Source organism: Coloeus monedula (genome assembly GCF_965178545.1).
Source record: "Coloeus monedula genome assembly, chromosome: W".
Taxonomy (NCBI): Eukaryota; Metazoa; Chordata; class Aves; order Passeriformes; family Corvidae; genus Coloeus; species Coloeus monedula.
In genome coordinates, this window is record NC_138821.1 from 31,595,636 (window position 1) to 31,615,954 (window position 20,319).

The 20,319-nt window shown below is 47.4% G+C and overlaps 1 protein-coding gene across 1 annotated transcript in view; it reads right to left on the reverse strand.

Annotated features, from left to right (window-relative positions):
* The window catches only part of LOC309584585 (polycomb group RING finger protein 3-like), a gene marked incomplete at its 3' end in the record, with an annotated part of 221,660 nt that overhangs the window by 39,064 nt on the left and 162,277 nt on the right, over positions 1-20,319 (reverse strand). The window contains exon 7 of the mRNA XM_082300680.1: positions 19,393-19,530. Within this exon, the coding sequence (XP_082156806.1) occupies positions 19,393-19,530 (138 nt within the window). The remainder of the gene's footprint in view (positions 1-19,392; positions 19,531-20,319) is intronic.

A 20,319-nucleotide genomic window follows, 5' to 3' on the forward strand; every position in this document is an offset into this window, starting at 1 on the left:
ATACTGGTGGATGAAAAATTGCATGAGTTGGCAATGTGCACTTGCAGAACAGAAAGCAAATCGTATCCTGGGCTGCATGAAAAGAAGTGTGACCAGCAGGTCGAGGGAGGTGATTCTGCCGGTCTACTCTGGTCTCATGACACCCCACCTGGAGTACTGCATCCAGATCTGGGGACCCCAGTACAAGAAAGACATGGACCTGTTAGAGTAGATCCAGAGAAGGGCAATGAAAATGATCAGAGGGCTCAACACCTCTCCTCTGAAGAAAGGCTGAAAGAGTTGAAGTTGTTCAGCTTGGCAAGAGACAGTTCCAGGGAGACATTATTGTGGCCTCCTATGAAGGGAGCTTATAAGAAAGATGGAGATAGACTTTTTACCAGGGCCTGTAGTGACAGGACAAGATGGACCAGTTTTAAACTGAAAGAGGGTAGATTCTGATTGGATATAAGCAAGAAATTCTTCATGATGAGGGTGGTGAGACACTGGAACAGACTGCCCAGAGAAGGTATGGATGTCCTATCCTTGGAAATGTTCAAGGTCAGGTTGGATGGGGCTTTGAGCAACCTGGTCTAGTGGAAGGTGTCCCTGCCCATGGCAGGAGGCTTGGACTAGATGATCTTTGAGGGTCCCTTAACTTTCAACCTTCCATTTTATGATTCTATGATTCTAAGTGATTATTCCCCTTTGCTCAGTACTCATTGGACCACATCTGGAATGCTGCATCCAGTTTTGGCCCCTTCAGTACAAGAAAAATGTTGATAAACTTGAGCAAGTACAGCAGAGGGTCACTAAGATGGTTCAGGGTGCTTGAATATAGGCCCTATAAGGAGAGGTTGAGGGAATTGGACCTATTTATGTTTAAGAAGGCATAAGGGGGACATAGTTACAGCCTTCCAACACCTAAAAGAAGCCTATAGAGAAGATAGAGCTAGGCTCTTTACTGAGATGCATGGTGGGAGAATGAGAGACAATGGTCATCAGTGGAAACAGTGGAATTTCTGAATGGATATGAGGAGAAAAAAATCTTTACATGGATAATTAAGCACTAGAACAAGTTGCCCAAAGAAGTTATGGCATCACCATCCTTGGAAGTTTTCAAGATTCAGAGATGTCAGTTTGAGAGTCAGACTGGATGGAGGGGGACTGTGACTAATACCAACAAAGAAGGAAAAGAGGCTGTTTTCATATGCCTGCCTTTATGTGTTCTAGCTTTAGAATCTGACATGACAGAACTTGCAGAGGATAGAAACGCCTTGGTTCTTTCCTTGCCCTCTACCATGATTTCTTCCCACAAACAGTCCAATTATGTACTCTCTTCAGGGAAGGTGGCATCAGCTGGTACTACATGATGCTGAGTTTAACTCAGAGTAGAGAAGCAGAATAAAGTATATGTGCTGTTTTCAACTAAATCAGTCTTTCAGTAGTGTCCAAGTGTTATAATCAATTCTGAGCACCTGAAGGGCAGCACAAAGGAATTCCAGCCACTCCAGACATAAAGTCGGCATCATCAGGGTCCCAACTTAAATGCCTCTATGCAAATGCACGTAGCATGTGGATTAAACAAGAGGAATTAGAGGCATTCACACACCTGCAGGGCTCTGATCTTATTGGCATCACAGAGATGTTGTGGAATGGTTCTTATGTCTGGAGGATTGAAATTGAAGGATACAGGCTATTTAGGGAGGAACTGTTGTTTGTGAACAGAGCACTGCTGGGTGATGTGATGGTTGGAGGCCATCTTGGGCATAGTGATAACGAAGTTTTCTCTTGGAGAAAAAAGGAGGGGGCTCAGTAGAACTGCTACCTTGGAATTCCAGAGGGCAGACTTTGGCCTGTTTAGGACACTGGTTGACAGAGGCCCTTGGGGGCAGTCCTGAAGGGAAAAGGAGTCCAGGAAGACTGGACATTCTTCAAGAAGCAAATGTTAAATGTGCGGGAGCAGGCTGTACACATGTGCCGTAAGACAAGACATCTGGAAAGACCGGCCTGTCTGAACAGAGCTTTGGCTGGAACTCGGAAAAAAAAAGGAGTGTTCATGAACTTTGGAAGAAGGAACAGGTAACTCAGACGGACTACAATGATGTCATGAGGTTACTTGGGGAGAATGTTAGAAGGGCCAAAGCCTGAATAGAACTTAATTTAGCCACTGAAAGACAATAAAAATGCATCTATAAATACATTAACGACTAAAGGAGGGCTAAGGAGAATCTCCGTCCTTTACGGGATGCAGGGGGAAACATAGTGACAAAGAATAAGGAAAAGTCTCAGGTACTTAATGTCTTCTTTGCCTCAGTCTTTAAGAATAAGACCACTTACTCTTTGGGTACCCAGCCCCCTGAGCTGGAAGACAGGGGTGAGTAGAAGAATGAAGCCCTCATAATCCAGGAGGAAATGGTCAGTGACCTCCTACATTGCTTAGACACACACAAGTCTATGGGGCTGGATGGGATCTACCCAAAGGGACTGAGGGAGATGATGTAAGTGCTCAACAAGCCACTTTCAATTATCTATTGGCAGTCCTGGATAACCAACGAGGTCCTAGTTGACTGGAAGTTAACAAATGTGACATCCATCTACAAGAAGGGCTGGAAGGAGAATCCGTGAAATTACAGGTCTGTCAGTCAGACCTTGGTGCTGGGGAAGGTCATTGAACAGATCATCCTGAGTGTCATAGAATCATAGAATTGTTAGGGTTGGAAAAGACCTCTAAGAACATTGAGTCCAACTACTAACCTATCACAACTGTGTTCGACACTAAACCATAACTCCAAGTACCACATTCACATGTTTTTTTAACACTTCCAATTATGGTGATTCCACTACTTCCATAGACAGCCTGTTCCAATGCCTAGCCACCCTTTCAGTGAATAATTTTTTCCTTATATCTAATCTAAACCTTCCCTGGTACAACTTGAGGCCATTTCCTCTAGTCCTATTGCTTGTTACCTGCGAGAAGAGACCAACACCCTATTAGCGATAAAGTCCTTTCAGGTAGTTGTAGAGAGCAATAAGGTCTCCCCTGAGCCTCCTTTTCTCCAGACTAAAGAACCCCAGTTCACCCAGCTGCTCCTCATAAGATTTGTTCTCTAGTACTTTCATTGGCTTCGTTGCCCTTCTTGAACACACTCCAGCACCTCAACATCTTGCTTGTAATAAGGGGTTGTTACCATCTAATTAGTGAGAGTTACCTCTGCCCAAATTAAGGTGTAAACGAGACCATATGCCAAAGTCAACAATATGGATTTTATTTAACAAAAAATGTGAGGTAGAGAGATAGAAAGAAATAGAAAAGGGTGGGGGGAGAGAGAAAGAGAGATCAAGCAGAAGATAGTCATTGCAAATTCCTCCCTTCTGTGCTTATCTCAAGTTACCATTGCGGTGGCTAGCGTGCCTTATGACAAGTTCTTTCTGTGGCCTTAACAGTGTTTGAGACAGGCAACTGCATTCTAACTCCTTACAGGGGCCCAAAACTGAACACAGTATTTGAGGTGTGGCCTTACCAGTACTGAGTACTGGGAGACAATCACTTCCCTAGTCCTGCTGGCCATACTATTTCTGATACAATCCAGGATGCCATTGGCCTTCTTGGACACCTAGTAAAACTGCTGGCTCATGTTCAGACAGCTGTCGACCAATACCCCCAGATCCTTTTCTGCCATCATGCAGCACGAACAGGACAACTAGGGGACCAGGCCCAGTCAGCATGGGTTTATGAAAAGCAGGTCCTGCTTGACCAACCTGATCTCCTTTTACAAGAAAGTGACCCACTTAGTGGATGAGGGAAAGGCTGTGGATGTTGTCTACCTGGACTTTAATAAAGCCTTTGACACCATTTCTCCTGGAGAAACTGACTGTTCATGTCTTGGACAGGTGTACGCTTCAGTGGGTAAAAAACTGTCTGGATGGCTGGGCCCAAAGAATGGTGGTGAATAGAGTTAAATCCAGTTGGTGGCCAGTCACAAGCGGTGTTCTCCAAGGCTCAGTATTGGGGCCAGTTCTTTTCAATATCTCTATCAACGATCTGGGCAAGGGGATCAAGTGTACCCTCAGCAAGTTTGCAGATGATACCAAGATGATGGGCTGGAGGATAGGAGGACTCTGCAAAGGGACCTGGACAGGCTGGATCAATGGGCAGAATCCAACAATGAGGTTTAACAAGACCAAGTGACCGGTCCTGCACTTTGGTCACAACAATCCTCTGCAGCGCTACAGGCTGGAGACAGTGTGGCTGGACAGTGGCCAGGCAGAAAGGGACCTGGGGGCACTGATGGACAGCAGGCTGGACATGAGCCAGCAGTGTGCCCAGGTGGCCAAGAAGGCCAATGGCATCCTGGCCTGCATCAGGAATAGTATGGCCAGCAGGACCAGGGAAATTATTGTTCTCCTGTACTCAGCACCGGTGAGGCCACACCTTGAGTGCTGTGTCCAGTTCTGGGCCCCTCAATTTTAGGAAGGACGTTGAGATGCTGGAGTATGTCCAGAGAAGGGCAACAAGGCTGGTGAAGGGTCTAGAACACAAGTCCTATGAGGACCGGCTGAGGGAGCTGGGGTTGTTCAGCCTGGAATAAAGGAGGCTCGGGGAGACCTTATCACTCTCTACAACTCCCTGAAAGGAGGGTGTAGCCAGATGGGGGTCAGTCTATTCTACAAGGCAACCAGCAACAGGACAATAGGACAGAGTCTTAAGCTGCACCAGAGGAGGTTTAGGCTGGACATAAGGAAGAAGTTCTTTACAGAAAGAGTGATTGGGCATTGGAATGGGCTGCACAGGGAGGTGGAGTCACCATCCCTGGAGGTGTTCAAGAAATGACTGTATGTGGCACTTAGTGCCATGGTCTAGTTGACAAAGTGGTGTTAGGTCATAGGTTGGACTCGATGATCTCAAAGGTTTTTTCCAGCCTAGTGAATTCTGTGATTCTGTGAACTATATTGTTGGGGAAGATGAAACAGGAAAGCCTTATAAATATGATTGCCTGACAAAAGATTTTGAGAATATGAAAACTATAAGCGACATCGAAATGAAAGCCACCTTTGAAATACCAAGTCTTAGTTACTGAACAACTGGAAAACAATGGTATGGCCGACTGAAGGTAATCCCCTCTTGATTGAACAATACCCTCTGCTTGCAGGCAGGTCCAAGGGTCAGAGCAGACCCTACTAGCTCAGCAGAAGGGGTCCAAAGAGTAGTTTTTAGAAGTTAAGATGTAAGACTCTATGGTAATATAAGAACTCTTATAGGCTGCATGTAAATGCTATAGGATTTGTATCTTGTATTAGATTGGTTAGTGACAATTAGAATATTCAGTACAGAAGATGATTTATTGTATTGTAACCAGGACTTCAGACACTCTTACTCCACTCTTACTACACTCTCTTATTCCTCTCTCTCTCTCTCTCTTTCTTTACTTACCCACTTGCTCTCTTGGGCCTGCTCCGAGCTGCGTCTGGCAACTCTAAGCAGTGCCCCTATACCCACGCCCTTTGCAATAAACCGCATGTTCCAAGATCTGACTTCAGAGATCTCTCGTCTCCATCCGTCCTGACCGTCCGCCGACCCCACCCAAGCTCCCGCACTCTATGCAACACTACAGGCTTGGGGAAGAGTGGCTGAAAAGCAGCCCAGCGTAAAAGGACCTGGGAGTGCTGATTGACAGTTGGCTGAACATGAGCCATCACTGTGCCCAGATGTTCAAGAAAGTCAATGGCATCCTGGCCTGTATCAGAAATTTCGTGACCAGCAGGACTAGGGTAGTGATCGTCCCCCTGTGCTTAGCACTGGTGAAGCTGCACCTCGTATACTGTATTCAGTTTTGGGCCCCTCACTACAAGAAAGATATTGAGGTGCTGCAGCATGTCCAAAGAATGGCAACATAGTTTATGAAAGGATTAGAGCACGAGTCCTATGAGGAGCAGCTGAGGGAACTAGGGTTATTTAGCCTGGAGAAAAGGAGACTCGGGGAAGATCTTATTACTGTCCAAAATTACTGAAAAGGAGGTTGTAGCATGGTGGGGGTCAGTCTATTCTCCCAGGTAAAAAGCAATAGGATAAGAGGAACTGGCCTCAAGTTGCACAAGGGGAGGTTTAGATTGGCAATTTGGAAAAATTTCTTCACCAAAAGGGTGGTCAGGCATTGGAAAAGGCTGCCCAGGGAGATTGGTTGAGTTACCAATCCTGGAAGTATTTAAAAGATGTGTATATGTGGCACTTAGGGACATGGTTTAGTGGAGGACTTGGCAATGTTGGGTTAGTGCTTGTACTCGATGATCTTAGAGATTTCTTCCAACCTAAATATTCCATGATTGCATGATTTTATGATTCTATGACAGGCAGGGGAGATGAGGAAGGGGTCTTGCCCTCTTTTCAATGACCAGTTGGAGAGCATAAAGCTCTACCAGGGGATGGATGAGGAACTGATTGAGAGCTTGTGTCAGGATTAAAGTGAAGGCAAGGGCAGGTGACATTACAGTGGGGGTCTACTACAGGCTGTCTGACAAGGAAGACCAAGAGGATGAGGCTCTTGATAGACAGATAGGAGCAGCCTCACATTCACAAGCCCTGGTCCTCATGGGGGACTTCAACCATCCTGATATCTGTTGAAGGGACAACACAGCAGGGCACAGGAAATCCAGGATATTCCTGAAATGCATTAATAATCATGGAATCACAGAAAGAACTAGGTTGGAAAAGACCTCTGAGATCAAGATCAACCTATAACCTAACCGAACACCTCCTCATCAACTAAACCATGGCACTGAGTGCCACATCCAGTCTTTTTTAAAACACATCCAGGGATGGTGACTCCACCACCTCCATGGGCAGACCATTCCAGTGCCCAATCACTCTTTCAGTGAAGAATATTTTTCTGACATTTAAGCTAAACTTCCTCTGGGGAAGCTTGTGTCCTCTTGTTCTGTCAGTGGTTGCCTGGGAGAAGAGACTGACCCCCACCTGCCTACAACCACCTTTCAGGGAGTTGTAGAGAGTGATAAGGTCTCCCCTGAGCCTCCTTTTTTCCAGGCTGAACAACCCCAGCTCCCTCAGCCGGTCCTCATAGGACTTGTGTTCCAAGCCCCGCACCAGCCTTGTTGCCCTCCTCTGGGCACGTTCGAGCATCTCAACGTCCTTCCTAAAATTGAGGGGCCCAGAACTGGACACAGCACTCGAGGTGCGGCCTCACCGGTGCTGAGTACAGGAGAACAATCATTTCCCTGGTCCTGATGGCTACACTATTCCTGATGCAGGCCAGGATGCTATTGGCCTTCTTGGCCACCTGGGCACACTGCTGGCTCATGTCCAGCCTGCTGTCCATCAGTGCCCCCAGGTCCCTTTCTGCCTGGCCACTGTCCAGCCACACTGTCCCCAGCCTGTAGTGCTGCAGAGGATTGTTGTGACCAAAGTGCAGGACTCGACACTTGGACTTGCTAAATCTCATGTTGTTGGACTTGGCCCACCTATCCAGCCTGTCCAGGTCCCTTTGCAGAGCCCTCCTACCCTCCAAGAGATTGACACACGCTCCCAGCTTAGTGTCATCTGCAAATTTGATGATGGTGGACTCAACCCCCTCGTCCAGATCATCAATGAAGATATTAAACAAAACTAGCCCCAGCACACATCCCTGAGGGACACCAGTAGTGACTGGCCACCAATTGGATGCAGCACTGTTCACCACCACTCTCTGGGCCAAGCCATCCAGCCAGTTCTTAACCCAGAAAAGAGTGCTCCTGTCCAAGCTGTGGGCTGCCAGCTTTTCCAGGAGTATGCTGTGGAAGACAGTGTCAAAGGCCTTGCTGAAGTCCAGGTAGACAACATCCACAGCCCTTCCTGCATCCACCAGGTGGGTCACCTGGTCATTAAAGGAGATCAGATTGGCCGAACATGACCTGCCCCTCATAAACCCGTGTTGGCTGGGTCTTATCCCTCAGCCATCCTGTAGGTGCTGTGTGATGCCACTCAAGATGATCTGTTCCATAATCTTGCTGGGCACCGAGGTCAGGCTGACAGGCCTGTAGTTACCCGGATCCTCCTTCCGGCCCTTCCTGTGGATGGGCATCACATTGGCCAGCTTCCAGTCATCTGGAACCCTCCAGTGAGCCAGGACTGTTGGTAAATGATGGAGAGCAGCTTCTCAAGCTCATCTGCCAGCTCCCTCATCACCCTAGGATGAATCCCATCTGGTCCCATAGATTTGTGAGCATCTAAGTGGCTCAGCAGGTCTCTGACTGCTTCCTCCTGGATAACAGGAGAGCTATTCTGCTCCCTGACACTATCTACCAGCCCAGGAGGACAGTTGTCCTGAGGACAATCTGTCTTTCTGTTGAAAACTGAGGCAAAGAAGGTGTTAAGTACCTCTGTCTTTTCTTCATCTTTAGTTACTAAATTTCCTCCCGCATCTAATCGAGAATGGAGGTTGTCCTTGCCCTTCCTTTTGCCATTAATGTATTTATAAAAATATTTTTTATTGTCCTTTACAGAAGTGGACAGATTGTGTTCTAACTGAGCTTTTGCCCCTCTAATTTTTTTCCTACATGACCTAGCAACCCCCTTAAGCATTTCCTGAGATACCTGACCCTCCTTCCAAAGGTGATGCACCCTCTTTTTTTTCCTTAGTTCCTTCAAAAGCTCCTTGTCCATCCAGGCTGGTTGTTTTCCTCGTCGACTCATCTTTTGGCACACAGGGACAGCCTGCTCCTGTGCCCTCAAGATCTCTGTTTTGAAGCACGTTCAACCTTTCCTGGACTCCCTTGTTTTTAAGGGCTGCTTCCCAAGGAACTCTCTGAATAAGTCTCTTGAATAGGCCAAAGTCTGCCCTCCGGAAGTCCAGTGTAGAAGTTTTATTGATGCCCCTCCTCATTTCACCAAATATCAAGAACGCTATAATTTCACGATCACTATGCCGCGGATGTCCTCCAACCACCACATCTCCCACCAGCCCAACTCTGTTTGCAAACAGCAGGTCTAGCGTAGTCCTTCCCCTGGTAGGCTTGCTCACCAGCTGTGACAAGAACTTGACTTCCATACACTCTAAGAACCTCCTAGACTGCCTCTTCTCTGTTGTGTTGAGTTCTCAGGAGATGTCTGGCAGGTTAAAGTCACCTACAAGAACAAGGGCTGGTGATCTTGAAGCATCCTCCAGCTGCTTTTAGAATAAGTGATCTACCTCTTCATCCTGGTTGGGTGGTTGATAACAGATTCCCACCAGCATGTCAGCCTTGTTGGCCTTCCCCCTGATTCTTACACATAGGCACTCGACTTTATCATCATTAGTCTCAATTTCCATGATGTCGAGAGCCTCTCTAATGATGATGACTTCCTTGTCCAAGTGATAGAGGAGTGTGCTGGTTTTGGTTGGGGTAGAGTTAATTTTTTTCACTGTGGCTGGTATTGGCCTGTGTTTTGGATTTGTGCTGAACACAGGGTTGACAATATAGTGATGTTTTTGTTATTGGTGAGTAGGGCTTACACAGGGCCAAGGCCTTTTCTGTTTTTCATACTGCCATGCTGGCAAGGGGGCTGGGGTTGCACCGTTATGCATGATGGGGCCCTGCTCTTCTGGAGATGGCTGAACACCTTCCTGCCCATGGAAAGCAGTGTATTGATTCCTTTTTTAACTTTGCTTGTGTATGCGACTTTTGCTTTTCCTATTAAACTGTCTTTATCTCAACCCAGGAGTTTCTATGTTTTACCCTTCCAATTCTTTCCCTGATCCTGCTGGTGGGGGAGTGAGCAAGTGGCTGCATAGTGCTTGGTGACTTGCTTGGGTTAAACCATGACAAGCAGCAAATGAGGAGAGGCACTATCATGGACCTTGTTCTCCCCAACAAAGAGACAAAAAGACATGGGGAACTATAGGCCAGTCAGTCTTACTTCATTGCCTGGCATGATCATGGAGCAGATTCTCCGGGAAACTATGCTCATGGGTAATGTGAAGCTCAAGGGCAGTCTTGGCTGCAGTGACCGTGAAATGGTGGAGTTCAAGATCTTTAGGTCAGCAAGGAGGGCATACAGCAAGGTCTCTACCTTGGACTTCAGGAGAACAGACTTTGGTCTCTTCAAGGATCTGCTTGGTAGACTACCATGGGATAAAGACATGGAGGGAAGAGGGGTCCAAGAAAGCTGGTTAATATTCAAGGATCACCTCCTCAGGGCTCAGGAGTAATGCATCCCAGAAAAGAAGAAGTCAGACAAAAATGCCAGGAGGCCTGTGTGGATGAATAAGGAGCTCCTGGAAAAACTCCTAGAGGGTGGAAGCAAGAACAGGTAGCCTGGGAGAAATACAGAAGGATTGTCTGTGCAGCCAGGGATCAGGTTAGGAAAGCTAAAGCCCTGATAGAATGAAATCTGTCCAGGGATATGAAGGGCAACAAATAAAGCTTCTATAGGTACATTGGTGATAAAAGGAACAGTAGAGAAAATGTGGGCCCTCTCTGGAAGAGAACAGGAGACCTGGTTACCCAGGATATGGAGAAGGTTGAGGTACACAATGACTTTTGCCTCAGCCTTCACCAGCAAGTGCTCTGGCCACACCACCTGTCGGGGTCTCCTCCCCCGCCGTGTAGCCCTGGGAGAGGGGCCCTGAAGGGACAGAGACGGGGTTTCCTAGCCCCTGGTCAGCCTTGTTCCCCATTGGTTGTTTTGTGTTTCCCTGCATGGAGAAGGACCCTTGGTCCCATGATTGTGGGAGTTCTTCGGCAGAGCCCTGGCCATGCGGCTGGGGAAATAAACCTCTCTGAAACATCTATCAAGAATCTGTTCATAGATATTTCTTTTCCACGGGACTCCTGGTTTGGTACATCGTGTTGCAGTATTCCCACTGCAACAACCACCCAAATCGCAGAAGGCATAGGAAGGGACTGGGAGAATGAAGAACCACCCACTGTAGGAGAAGATCAGGTTCGAGACCATTTAAGGAATCTGAAGGTGCAAAATTCCATGGCACTTTAAGAGATGCATCCACGGCTCCTGAGGGAACTGGTGAAGGAAGTGGCTAAGCCACTATCCATCATATTTGAGAAGTTGTGGTAGTCCAGTGAAGTTCCCACTGACCAGTAAAGGGGAAGCATTATCCCCATTTTTTAAAAAGGGGGGAAAAAAAGACATGGGAAACTATAGGCCAGTCAGTCTTACCTCGTTGCCTGGCAAGATCATGGAGCAGATTCTCCTGGAAACTATGCTAAGGCACTTGGAAAATAAGGAATTGAGTGTTGACAGCCAACATGGCTTCACTAAGGTCAAATCACATCTGACAAATTTGGTGGCCTTCTACGATGGGGTTACAGTGTTGGTGGATAACTGAAAAGCAATTGATGTCATCTATTTGGACTTGTGCAAAACATTTGACAGGGTCCTGCCCAACATCCTTGTCTCTAAAATTGAGAGGCGTGGATCTGTTGGGTGGACCACTTGGTGGATAAGGAATTGGCTGGATGGTCACACTCAAAGAGCTGTGGTCAGCAGCTCGATGTCCATGTGGAGACCAGTGATGAGTGGCATTCCTCAGGGGTTGGTATTGGGACCGGCACTGTTTAACATCCTTGTCAGAGACATGGAGAGTGGGATTGACTGCACCCTCAGCAAGTTTGCCAGCAACACCAAGCTGTGTGGTGCAGTTGATGCTGGAGGAGCAGGATGCCATCCAGAGGGACCTTGACATGCTTGAGATGTGGGCCTGTATGCCTGTGGGTGCAGGCATAGGGCGGGGTTTCCTCCTGCCAGCGGTGGTGTGATTAAAAGAGGGCTGAGCAGGTGGGTGCTTCTCTCCTGCGCAGGTGTAGGGCCGGCTTTCCTCCAGCCAGCCACAGTGTGATTAAAAGAGGGTTATAGAGAGCGTGGCGACCCGGAGCGGGCAAACAGGAGCGGGGCACGTCTCCAAGGGCGTGGCGAGGCAGTTTGCGCAGGCAGGGCAAGCAGGCAGGGTTGTAGGTATCCTCCTGCTAGTGGGGTTTCTAGTTTATTTTTGTGTCGAGATTTGGTTGGTTGGGGTTTTTTTAGCAATGGTCTTTACACGATCGAAAGCTACAGTGAGTAAAAGTGTACCTAGCCAAACAGAACGCTCCAAGAAGAACACATCTGTCCAGACCCCTTCCTGTGATGACTGTTTGAACTTGTCAATAGTACCAGGGGACACTGTAAAAGACTCCTGCCTGAAGTGTGAACAGGTGAATGATATCCTTTCCCTGGTGGCCACGCTTAAGGAGGAAGTAGAAAGACTAAGGAGCATTAGAGAAAGTGAAAGGGAAATAGACTGGTGGAGTTTCACCCTTCTATCACTGAGAGAAGTCCCCCAGGAGTCAGAGGACTGCCATGCCTCCCACCATCAGGTAATAGGAGGACACCTGGTGGATGGAGTGGAAATGGGTTCCTACTCGGGGAGGTAATAAAAATTCCTCCCGACCTCCATCACATACCCAGGTGCCACATCAGAATAGGTATGAGGCCCTGGATGAGGAAGGTCAGCCAGATGGCATCGAAGAAAGTAATCTGCCCAGTGAGCCTCCCAATTCTATTTTGTCTATCAGACAGATCACCACCTCTAACATTATAAAGAAAAGAAGGGTAGTTGTAGTAGGTGACTCCCTTCTGAGGGGAACAGAGAGCCCTATGTATTGACCAGACCCATCCCACAGGGAGGTCTGCTGCCTCCCTGGGGCCTGGGGACGGGATATTACCAAGAGACTCCCTGGGCCGATTCAGCCCTCTAATTATGTTGATACTCCAGGCTGGCAGTGATGATGATGCCATGATGATTTTTTGCCTTTTCTTTTATACCCCTGTTATACCTTTTTACAGCTTCTGTATTCCTAGTGCTTTTTGCCTACATTCTTGGACTTGTTTGTCAAGCTGAGAGACTAAACATTTTAGAAGCTTTGTAGTTAGGGATCAGTGTGCCCCAGACCCCAAGGTTCTCTCCAGAACACATTCTGTAAACTAAGATAGAACCATTCAGGGGAAGGCTCCTTGGGGAGGGAGGTTCATTCAACCCTCTCATTGGGGAATTTTTGATAGATATGCTAATTAGTAAAACCTATAATGTTATACAAGACCTTTTTGGGGGGGGGCAGTGTGGTGTGCATTTTGGTGCATTCGACCTGGATGTGGTGCGCCTAAGGATCCTTAAAATAAATACCAAGGTAAAATCCCTTTTTTCCCCTCTAACCATGTATGACTCTTGATTTTAAGACCAGGAAAAGGCACCAATGAGATTGAAAGAGGAGCATTAGGGCAATTAAAAGGGACTTCAGGACACTGTGTCGAGTGGTTGATAGGGCAGGAGCACAGATAGTGTTCCGCTCAGTCCCTTCGGTGGCAGAGACGAATGATGAAAGGAAAAGGACAGCCGACATTATCAACAAGTAGCTCAAGGGTTGGTATCATCAGCAGAATTTTGGGCTCTTGGATCATGGGGCAACTTTTACGACACCTGGCCTGCTGGAACCAGATGGACTCCATCTCTCTGTTAAAGGCAAAATGTTTTTAGCCCATGAACTGGTGGAACTCATTGGGAGGGCTTTAAAATAGGTTTGAAGGGGGAAGGGGATGCAACTGGGCTCTCTGGAAGCAGGCCCAAGGGGGGTAAGCCAGAGTTAGGGGTGAAATAGCAGCCCAGCTGAAGTGCATGTACACTAATGCATGCAGCATGGGTAACAAACAAGAAGAGCTGGAAGTCACGGTACAACAGCAAAGCTATGATGTAGTCGCCATCAGGGAAACATGGTGGGACGACTCATAGCTGGAGCACTACACTGGATGGCTACAAGCTCTTCAGAAGAGACAGGAAAGGGAAAAGAGGTGGAGGGGTGGCCCTTTATATTAGGGAGGCTTTTGATATTATGGAAACTGAAACTAATGACAATGATGTTGAATGCCTATGGGTAAGAATTAAGGGGAAGGCCAACAAGGCTGACATCCTGGTGGAAGTCTGTTATCGACCACCCAGCCAGGAAGAAGAGGTGGATCATTTATTCTACAAGCAGCTGGAGGATATTTCAGGTTCACCAGCCCTTGTCCTTGTAGGTGACTTTAACCTACCAGACATCTGATGGGAACTTAATACAGCAGAAAGGAGGCAGTCCAGGAAGTCCTTAGAGTGTGTGGAGGTCAACTTTTTGTAACAGCTGGTGAGTGAGCCCACCAGAGGAGGGACTACGCTAGACCTGCTGTTTGCAAATAGAGATGGGCTGGTGGGAGATGTGGTGGTTGGAGGCCATCTGGGGCACAGTGATCGTGAAATTATAGAGTTCTCGATATTTGGTGAAATGAGGAAGAACATCAATAAAACTTTTACATTGGATTTCTGGAGGGCAGACTTTGGCCTATTTAGGGGACTTATTTGAAGAATTCCTTGGGAAGCAGCCCTTAAAAATAAAAAGGAATTCAGGAAGGGCGGGCATGTCTCAAAACAGAGATCTTGAGGGCACAGGAACAGACTGTCCCTGTGTGCCGTGAGTCGAAGACACAAATGTCCAGCCTGGATGGCCAGGGAGCTTATGAAGGAACTTAGGAATAAAAAGAGGATGTATCATCTTTGGAGGGAGGGTCTGTGTATTGGGTTGACCCTGAGTTGATGGACAGTCTTTAAGACCAATTACGCTTCTCACAATTTACACACTTAAACCGCACAGAAAGGCGGGACTTCCCCTTTTTGTCGGAGCTCGCTTGCTGGGAGGTGGGGGGGCTCTGAGCCTCCCGGCCCCGCAGGGCCAGGGCCACTGCCCCTTTCCCCCTTTCCCCCTTTCCCAACGCTGCGGCACGGACCCTGGGTGGCTGGGGGGGACTGTCCCAGAGCCGCAGGCAGCTAAAACCAGCCATGGACTGCTCACAGCTGGACCCATCTAGCACGGCTTCTGGGGACCGGCGGGTCCCTCTCCTCTCCATGCGGAGCCGGCGGAGTCAACGGGAGCCGGCAGAGCCTCCTGTTTGCAGCCAGCACACTTCGTGCTGAACTGAAGAAGACACTACACAGCCAGCAGCACAAAGGGAGCGAGGCTTTCCCCACCGTAAAGGCTGAACAAGAACACTCTTCAACATGGTGGCGTCAGAGTCAGAGAGAAAGAGAAATGAGTCACGTGGGACGGAGCTGAGCATGGCAACGGGAGAAAAGAGGGCGGTGCCGTGATTCTGGCACGCAGCTTAAAAGAAACCTTCTTGCATGCCGTGGTAAGAAACTGTAATACCACAAACTGTTTGTCTCTTTAATCCATTTGAAGAACATGGGGGGATGGAGTATCTTCGTGTGCCTGTGAAGATTGTGAAGAATGCCTATGCCAGGCTATATAGAAGTAGTAAGAGGCTGCTAGAGACTTGTGGCGAAGGAAAGCCTTTGTGTGCAGGCCAAAAGAACTTATCCTTAAAAAGATGAATAACCCCATGTGATGGCCCATGTTTTGTAGTGTGAAGGAACTGTGAGATTTTTCATGGGAGAGATATTCTACACACAGCAGATTGTTTGTTTCCGGGCGGATCTGCTGTTAGTGGCAGTTTGGGAACCACGTGCAACTGAAGGAAAAACCCTTTTTTCCTTAAGCATAAGAGAGAGACTTTTCAAGAACTGGAACACTGACTAACATCCCATGTTCTGTTATCCCTTGTGTGAGCTAGGTAAAAGGAGAGAAGTGCGGGGGGGGGGGGGGGGGGGATTTGCTTTAATTTTGTTTTGTTATTGTCTCTTTACTTTTAATTCTATTAGTAATAAAACTCTTTCATTGTACTGCAACTGTTTAAGGTTTGTGCCTGCTTTGCTTTTCTCCTAATTCTTATCTCACAGAAGGAAAATAAGTAAGTAATGAATATTTTGAACCAAATCCACTACATTTAATTGGTGTTTCCGCCCGGTTTCGAGCTCAACCCGCTACAGTCTGGTATCTCGGGAAATATTTAAGGGGGTTTTAGGGCATGTAGGAAAAAAATTGAGAGGCCAAAGCTCAGTTAGAACTTAACTTGGCAACTCTTGTGAAGGATAATAAAAAATATTTTTACAAATATATAAATGGCAAAAGGGAGGGTAAGAACAACCTCGGTTCTCTACTGGATGCAGGAGGGAATTTAGTGACCGCAGATGGGGAGAAGGCGGAAGTGGTTAACGCCTTCTTTGCCTCAGTCTTTAGTGGGAAGATGGCTTGTCCTCAGGACAACTGTCCTCCTGGGCTGGTAGATGGTGTCAGGGAGCAGGATGGTCCCCTGTTATCCAGGAGGAAGCAGTCAGAGAACTGCTGAGCTGCTTGGATGTTCATAAATCTACAGGACCAGATGGAATCCATCCCAGGGTGATGAGGGAGCTGGCAGAGGAGCTTGAGAAGCTGCTCTCCATCATTTACCAACAGTCCTGGCTCACTGGTGCAGTTCCAGCTGACTGGAAGCTGGCCAATGTGACACCCATTCACAAGACGGGTAGGAAGGAGGATCCTGGAAATTATACGCCAGTCTGTCTGTCCTCGGTACCTGGTAAGGTAATGGAACAGTTTATTCTGCATGCCATCACACAGCACCTACAGGATGGCTGGGGGATCAGACCCAGACAACACGGGTTTAGGAGGGGCAGGTCGTGTTTGACCGACCTGATCTCCTTTAATGACCAGGTGACCCGCCTGGTGGATGCAGGAAGGGCTGTGGATGTTGTCTACCTGGACTTCAGCAAGGCCTTTGACACTGTCTCCCACAGCACACTCCTGGAAAAGCTGGCAGCCCACAGCTTGGACAGGAGCACTCTTTTCTGGGTTAAGATTGGCTGGATGGCTTGGCCCAGAGAGTTGTGGTGAACAGTGCTGCATCCAATTGGTGGCCAGTCACTACTGGTGTCCCTCAGGGGTCTGTGCTGGGGCCAGTTCTGTTCAATATTTTTATTGATGATATGGATGAGGGTATTGAGTCTACTATTAGTAAATTTGCAGATGACACTAAGCTGGGAGTGTGTGTCAATCTGTTGGAAGGTAGAAGGGCTCTGCAGAGAGATCTGGAATGGTTGGATGGATGGGCAGAGTCCAATAAGATGAAGTTTGATAAGTCTAAGTACTGAGTCCTGCATTTTGGCCACAATAACCCCCTGCAATGTTATAGGATGGGGACAGTGTGGCTGGACAGTAGCCAGGCAGAAAGGGACCTGGGGGTACTAGTTGACAGCCAGCTGAACATGAGCCAGCAGTGTGCCCAGGTGGCCAAGAAGGCCAACGGCATCCTGGCCTGTATCAGGAATAGTGTGGCCAGCAGGACCAGGGAAGTCATTCTTCCCCTTTACTCAGCACTGGTGAGGCCACACCTCAAGTACTGTTTCCAGTTCTGGGTCCCTCAGTTCAGGAAGGATATTGAGACGCTTGAATGCATCCAAAGGTGGGCAACAAGGCTGGTTAGGGGCTTGGAACACAAGTCCTGTGAGGAATGACTAAGGGAGCTGGGGTTGTTTAGCCTGGAGAAAAAAGAGGTGACCGTATCACTCTCTACAACTCCCTGAAAGGTGGTTGTAGTCAGGTGGGGGTTGGTCTCTTTTTCCAGGCAACAACTGATAGAACAAAAGGACATGGTCTCAAGCTGTGCCAAGGGAAATTTAGGTTGGATGTTAGGAAGAGGTTTTTTACTGAAAGTGATAAAGTTTTGGGATCGTCTGCCGGGAGAGGTGGTGGAGTCACCATCCCTGGACATGTTTAAAAAAAGATTGGATGTGGCACTCAGTGCCATGGTTTAGTTGGTGTTAGGGCATGGCTTGGACTCAGTGATCTTGAAGGTCTCTTCCAACCCGGTGATTCTGTGATTCTGTGAACCTCATGAAGTTCAACAGGGCCATTTGCAAGGTCCTGCATGCAAGTTGAAGCAATCCCAAGCATCAATACAGGATTGGGATGTTCGTGGATTAGAAGCTTGACGTGACCTAACAATGCATGCTTGTAGTCCAGAAAGCCGATCATATCTTCGGCTGCATGAAAAGTAGTATGGACAGCAGGTCAAAGGAGGTGATTCTCCCCCTCTGTTCGACTCTCGTGAGACTCTACCTTGAATACTGCATCCAGCTCTGGGGCCCCCAACACAAGAAAGACATTGACCTCTTGGAGCAAGTCCAGAGGAGGGCCAAGAAGATGATCAGTGGGCTGGAGCATATCTCCTATAAAGACAGGCTGAGAGAGCTGGAGTTGACCTTGAATATTGTGTGCAGTTTTGGTCACCACAATATAAGAAACTATTAAAGAGCATCCCAAGGAGGGCAACAAAGATGGTGAAGGGCCTTGAGGGGAAGCCTTATGAGGAGTGCCTGAGGTCACTTGGTCTGCTCAGCCTGGAGGAGACTGAGGGGGGACCTCATCACAGTCTACAACTTCCTTGTCAGGGAAAGAGGAGGGGCAGACACTGATCTCTTCACTCATGACCAGTGACAGGACCTGACGGAATGGCCTGAAGCTGTCAGGGGAGGTTTAGGTTGGATATTAGAAAAAGATTCTTCACCAAGAGGGTGGTTGAGCACTGGAACAGGCTCCCCAGGGAAATGGTCACAGCACCAAGCCTGACAGAGTTCAAGAAGTGTTTGGACTATACTCTTGGCCACATGGTGTGACTCTTGGGGTTGGTGCTATGCAGGGCTAAGAGTTTGACTCAATGTTCTTTGTGGGTCCCTTCCAACTCAGCTTATTCTGTGATTCTGTTCAGCCTGGAGAAAAGAAGACTCTAAAGGGGGCTTACAAGAAAGCTGGAGAGGGACTTTTTACAAGTGCATGTAGTGACAGGACAAGGGGTAATAGCTTCAAACTGAAGGAAGGTAGGTTTAGATTAGGTATTAGGAAGAAATTCTTTATTGTGAGGGTGGTGAGGCACTGGAACAGGTTGCCCAGAGAAGTTGTGGATGCCTCATCCCTGGAAGTGTTCAAGGCCAGGTTGGACAGGGCTTGAAGCAATCAGGTCTAGTGGAAAACATCCCCACCCATGGCAGGGAGTTTGGAACTAGATTAACTTTTAGGTCCCATCCAACCCAAACCATTCTATAATTCTATCATTCTCTCGGCTACGGCAATGTATCCCTTTATTTATGGCCACCAAACAAAACATATTGAAGGAGCCAGTTTTAAGACAGGTGGAAACCATATAGCCAACCTGTTTGGTAGGTTTTTTAATTGGTCATGGAACAACACACTGAGCTGCACTGTCAATAAAACCAAGAACCAGTAAGAGCTATATCTTCATTGCAGCCGAGGGAGAGAAAAAAGGGAAGATGAACAGCTTCCTTAAATTAAAAGGTGAGAAGGTAAATTTGGGGGAAAATCTATTTTTCTGCATTTAGCTCCTTATTTTCTGTTCCTTTATATTGAGAAATAGTGTGTGCTTCATTTTTTTAGTCTGTTTGAAAGGAAAGACACTGTTTTGAAAATAATCCATAAGATTTTAATTTGAAAAATAATTTTTAAACATTAAAACATTACCTCATTAAAAGAAGAAAGGTTAAGTTTTTTAGCAATGAACTTCTTTAGATGTAAGACTGTTGCTTGTGCTGAGCAGCGGATCCATTTTCGTTTCAGTCCACGTAATTTGCTGCTATTGCATTCCAAGCAGATGCTTACCTTTACAAAAAAGAAAACAGCTAGGTCTAGTTGACAGAATTTTCTGCAGTTCCCATTATGCATTTCAAACGCAGCATTTATTAGTCTAACAAAAAGGTGAAAATGTAGAATACCAGTATTTTTTAAAGTGAAATGCCTGTAGTGTCATTTTAAAAAGCCTGTCTAGTATTTTGTAAGCTTAATGTTAAGCACCATTCATCTCAAAAGGGAGCTGGACAAAAGTTCAATGCAGAACATTAGGGCTGCCTTGTTCCAGAGCTTCATTCTAACTGAATGTCCTGGGGTGACTGTATGATACTGTATTCCCTATCGTCTGCCCTATGCCAGACATGAAACCTGTGCCTTTCTGTACCTTTAAGAGAGGCGGGGGGGAAGGGGGGGGGGGGGGGGGGGGGGGGAAGCCGGTGGAATTCCTTCGGCACTGTGTTCAAAAACAGAGATAGCTCGCTGGCTTCTTCTGCCCGGCTGCTCGGCTTCTGCAGCAGGGAAGAGAGTTACATTCCTTTGCTTTTTTAAAGTTAGCTTCTTGTTCATAAGCTGAGGGAAAAAAAAGGTTTTCCTGGGACTTTGGCTTCTCTTCTGGACTGTTCAGCAACACCAGAACATCATCTGGAGGCCTTACACACTGGCCCGGAGGGGGCCCACGCCGAACCCCAGCTCTGGAGAGGAGAGAACTACACCCACAAGGACTTTGAATTTTACCAGGTTCTCTCCACAGCGAGAGGTTTTATTATTTAGCATTATTTTCTTTTTTTTCCCGTGCCTGCATGCACTTTACTTGTTAAATAA